This window comes from Echinops telfairi, unplaced genomic scaffold, assembly GCF_000313985.2.
Source record: "Echinops telfairi isolate 266 unplaced genomic scaffold, ASM31398v2 ScPeMD7_7424;HRSCAF=8462, whole genome shotgun sequence".
In the NCBI taxonomy this organism is placed as follows: Eukaryota; Metazoa; Chordata; class Mammalia; order Afrosoricida; family Tenrecidae; genus Echinops; species Echinops telfairi.
In genome coordinates, this window is record NW_022111324.1 from 25,138,168 (window position 1) to 25,142,897 (window position 4,730).

The following is a 4,730-nucleotide window of genomic DNA, read 5'->3' on the forward strand; positions in this document are numbered from 1 at the left end:
CCCCCCTTGATCTCTCTGACCTGGGGCTTCCACTGGGGCTGGACCCAGGGATTCCTGGAGCAAACAGTCCTGATGTCAGCCCTTGGATCCGTCAGCAGTGAAGAACCACCCAGCATAGGAAGGGCCACCCTGGACAGGAGCAGCAGTCCCGGGTCCACGGCCAGTTCTGCAACATCCCCATTGCATGATATTCACTCTGTGAATTTATCTCTCTGGATCTTCATTTTCTCTCCTGCACGAATCATACTACTTAGCACAAAGTCATTCTGAAGATAACATAACTGAGGGAACCACACTGCAACCTCGACCATTCTAGGTATCAGGGTTAATGATAGGAATTTCACTGACTTTAGATCATACTTAGAACAGCCTAATAGGACAGGACAGACCTGACCTCTTTGGGTTTCTAAGGCTGGGCATCTTTACAGGAGTAGAAAGGGCGGGTCTTTCTCCCATGGAGCGTCTGGGGCAGGTGGTGGGGTGTTGAACATAGAGTCACTGTGTATTGAAATCAACTCGATTTCTTCCCTTTGATCAAACCCCTATTATGCACCCAAAGTGGAACTAGAGGCTGAGGTTACGCCAGTCCTCTCCTGGGGAGTCCCATTGTTGTCGTTGTTAGGGGTCAGAGCAACTTTCGCAGAACGGAATGGAGTCATCCTGGGCCGTCCTCACGATTGTGATATTCGAGCCCATTGCTGCTGCCACTGTGTCCCCCTTCTGTCCGGGGTCTCCCTCTTTTCCATGCTCGTCTGTCTGCCAAGCACAGTGCCCTTTTCCGGGGATTGGTCGCTCCTGATAACATGCCCCAAGTACAGGTGACAACGTCTCACCATCCTCGCTCCGAGGAACACTGGCCATCCTGCTTCCAAGACAGATGGGCTTGTTCTCTGTGGCAGTCTGTGGTACATTGAATATTCTTCGCCAGCCCCCTAATCCAAGTGCATCGACTCCACTTCGGTCCTCCTTCCTCCTTATTCGGTGTCCAACTTTCCCAAGCATAGGAGGTTAGATAAGTGGTATTACTATGCAGGGAGTGTTCTGTAAGTACTGAAGATAGAGCCACACGGGGAATCAGTGTACCCCTATTAGAGCAATGTCTCTATGTCGCTATTGTCCTTAGCTCTTAGTCTAGAACCTGACTTTCAGAAGGTGCTCAATCAATTTGATTGATTGATGAAGACACGACTTCCTTGCTGCCTTTCCTACTTCAAAGCATCTGTGTTAGGGGCAGACAAACCCAGGTTCACCTTCCACCTCTGCCATTTACTTGCTTTGTGACTTTGGGCAAGTTACTCTCCTTCTCTGTGCTCAGATCCTCATCTGTGAAATAGGAGAGACCTCTGTGTCTACAATAGTGGGCTTAGAAGGCATGTTATTCCCCTGTGAGCGAAGACAGAAGGCCTGCAGAGGATGTAGGAGGCTTACTGTTCAATGATAGGCAGCAAACAAATGCCTGAAAGGGTAGATTGTTGTAACATCTCGTCATCCACACATACCAAGCCAGTTCGCCAGAGGACTGGCTCCTAAGACCTGGCTGTGTTGGGAAAGGACTTGGAGAACAGCCAAGAGTCGAAATCAGCCTGACATAGGTCAGCAAGGGCAAGCACAGATTCTTTGCTATCAGCGGCTTACCCTTCTTCCTTTGATCCCTGTCACGGTTCCGCATTCTGGAGTTGCCTTGTTGTGAGCCTCCCCTGACTGCTTGTCTCTGGTTTCTAGCGTGCAATTGCAACCCCATGGGCCTGGAGTCTGTGGAGTGTCGAGGTGACGGGAGCTGTGTCTGCAAGCCCGGATTTGGAGGTCTCCACTGTGACCATGCAGCGCTAACCAACTGTCCAACATGCTACACCCAAGTCAAGATTCAGGTGCACATGTCCGTCAGAGCTATGCTTACCACTCCCGATACCCTGGCAGAGGCCACACATCCCTGTGTGTTGCTGGGTGGCTGTGTCCCAGATGTTGCGCTGGACCAGCCTCCTGGAGCCGGGGTAGTGGTGGTGATAGGTCACCTTTCTTCTTTTAATCAGTAAAAATCAAAACAAAACACCACTGCTGTAGAATCGAGGAGTCCCGAAGATGTAATGCAGTGGTTCTCAACCTTCCTAATGCCGCAGCCCTTTCATACAGTTCCTCGTGTGTGGTGACCCCTTAACCATAAAATTATTTTCATTGCTATTTCATCACTGTAACGTTGCTACTGATATGAACCGGGCGACCCCTGTGAAAGGGTTGTTCGACCCCCACAGTGGTCAAGACCCACAGGTTGAGAACCACCGGTGTATGGGTTACCTATTGGGCTGCAGTTTAATGCAGTCATTCCTCGGGGGGAAAAGATGAGGTGTCCTACAACCCTGGATATTCCCAGTCTGAGCAACCCCCAGGGGCAGTTCTACCACTGTGTCCTATAGGGTTGCTGTGAGCTGCAATCAGCTGGCTGGCAGGGAGTGTGAGGTTTTGGTGGTATAAACGTGAGACTGCTTCATGCATCCATTCAAAACCCCTTCCTCGTCCCCAGTCTCTTGGCTTGTAAGGGATCTTCATGTGGCTTCTGTTTTCCCCAGAACGCACTCCTGCTCTGAGTCTCCTCCGCTCCTTAGGACACAGTCTACATGGACTCGTGTCTCATTAACGTGACAAAGAAAGCCCCCCCCAAAGTAGGATTATAGCCACAGGGATAATCTTCTGGTGATTATCCCTGTCCATTCTGAGGAGGATACAGCAGAACTGCCCCCACGGGCTTTCCAAAGCCATAAATCTTTATGGGAATAGAAAGCCTCCTCTTTCTCCCTTGAGCAGCTGGTGGGTTTGAACAGGGATAGGGGTTCAGATACCAACATGTCCTTTGCGAAGATGTAATTCAATCCACAATCGTCATGCGTTTTGGGGTACAGGAGGATTTTGTCAAGTTGGGGGGAAGACTGTGCCAATTTCAGTGAGGCAGGCAGATTTCAGGAAATTGGCAACTTTACCCAGCCACATGACCAGGGTGCACCTCAGTCTCACCCTTGACTCTGGGCTCAGGGTTCTTCCCACTGTCACATGCCACACGGCAACTGAGTTTTTTCCCCCTAAGTGACCTGGTTGTAAAAATAAAGTGAACCATGAAAATATAAACAAAGCCATTCAAACAGGAGTGGTCTTCAAATTCCAGAGAAGGGATTGGATGTTGTTGCCATTAACTATTGTTCCGCAAGGCGAGGGGGGTGGGGGTACAAGCCCAAGCAGAACCTCAAGCACTTTGCATTCACTTAGTGCAGTGTAACAAGCCCACGAGGCAGTATCGCTGCAACTCTCATTTTATGAATGAAAAACGTGACTTGCCCAAGGTCACACAGCTAGTGAGTAGTGGAGTCTAGGGCCAGGTTTCAAACTCCAGAGTTTAAATTCTTACCCACTGTGGCAAACATTGTTGAACTTTCCTGGCATCCCCTGAGAGGACCGGGGATTGGACCGTGGTCTCCACCATCTCTTCTGACCCTGTCCTGTTTGGTTTCAGATGGATCAGTTTAAGCACCAACTCCAGGCCCTAGAAGCCCTGATGGCAAAGGCTCAGGGCGGTGGCGCAGTACCCAATTCGGAGCTGGAGGGCAGGATGCAGCAGGCTGAGGAGGCCCTCCAGGACGTTTTAAGAGACGCCCAGGTTTCTGAAGGTGACCACGGCCAATTTCCGATCAGTCAGGAGAGATGTCGTGGTGTTGGGAAGAGTCCCTGTACTACACCACAGTCTTCCGTGGGTGTCGCTCAGCAGGTGTTCCTGCAGAGGGGCCAAACATTCTCCTGAATTAGCATGAATGCATTCGTCTTTTGACATAAACCAGACAAAGCCCCTTTTCAGCCCTCTGCGATCTTTGATAGTAACTGGTTGCTGACTCGCAAAGTGCTCATCCTCCTCTTTTCTCGTCTGTGCGCAGGCATGATTAGATCCCTAAATCTCCAGCTGGCCAAAGCAAGGAACCAAGAGCACAGCTTCCGGAACCGTCTGGATGAACTCAAGCTGATGGTGGAGCGGGTCCAGGCCCTGGGCAGTCAGCATCAGGCCCGCGTCCAGGAGATCCGCCGACTCCTCTCTCTGATGCGCCTGAGCCTGGCAGAGAGTGAAGCTTCACTTCGGAATGCCGTACGTGCCGCTGGCCAGGATGCTGGGCTGGGAGACCCACTGCAGAGCTCCTGGGTGTAGTGTTTGGTGTGTGTATCTGGCAGATAGACTTCTCTTCCTTGAAAGAGACACTACTTCTTTGGCCTCCTGGCAATTTACCATTCCAAAGCTTTATCTTCGTCTCCCTAGCTTATTTATTCCCACCATAGTCTCATCTTGGTCCTGCCTCTTACCCCTCCTTTCTGAATAACCCTTTGGCTTGATAGTCCCCGGAAGGCAGAATTGTGGTCATGGTCAATGTTTGCTGCATGAACGAGTGAAGAGAAAGAAAAAAGGAAAGGAAGGGTGAGATAAATGGAGCTAAGGTTCTAAACATGGGCAAAAATGTTTGCCAGCATGATTAAAAAAAATTTTTTTTTTAAATCAGTTTATTAGGGGCACATACAACTCATCACAATCCACACATACATCAATTGTGTAAAGCACATTTGTACATTCACTGCCTTCAGCATTCTCAAAACATTTGCTTTCTACTTAAGCCCCTGGTATCCGCTCCTCATTTTTCTACCTCCTTCCCCCCTCCCCCCTCCCCCCTCCCTCATGAACGCTTGATAATTTATAAATTATTATT

General features: G+C 49.9%; 1 protein-coding gene across 1 annotated transcript in view; it reads left to right on the forward strand.

Annotated features, from left to right (window-relative positions):
* Window positions 1-4,730, forward strand: part of LAMC2 (laminin subunit gamma 2) — a 73,832-nt gene that overhangs the window by 47,437 nt on the left and 21,665 nt on the right. Inside the window, exons 12-14 of the mRNA XM_004706788.2 lie at window positions 1,723-1,868; window positions 3,500-3,653; window positions 3,915-4,120. Of these exons, the coding sequence (XP_004706845.1) occupies window positions 1,723-1,868; window positions 3,500-3,653; window positions 3,915-4,120 (506 nt within the window). The remainder of the gene's footprint in view (window positions 1-1,722; window positions 1,869-3,499; window positions 3,654-3,914; window positions 4,121-4,730) is intronic.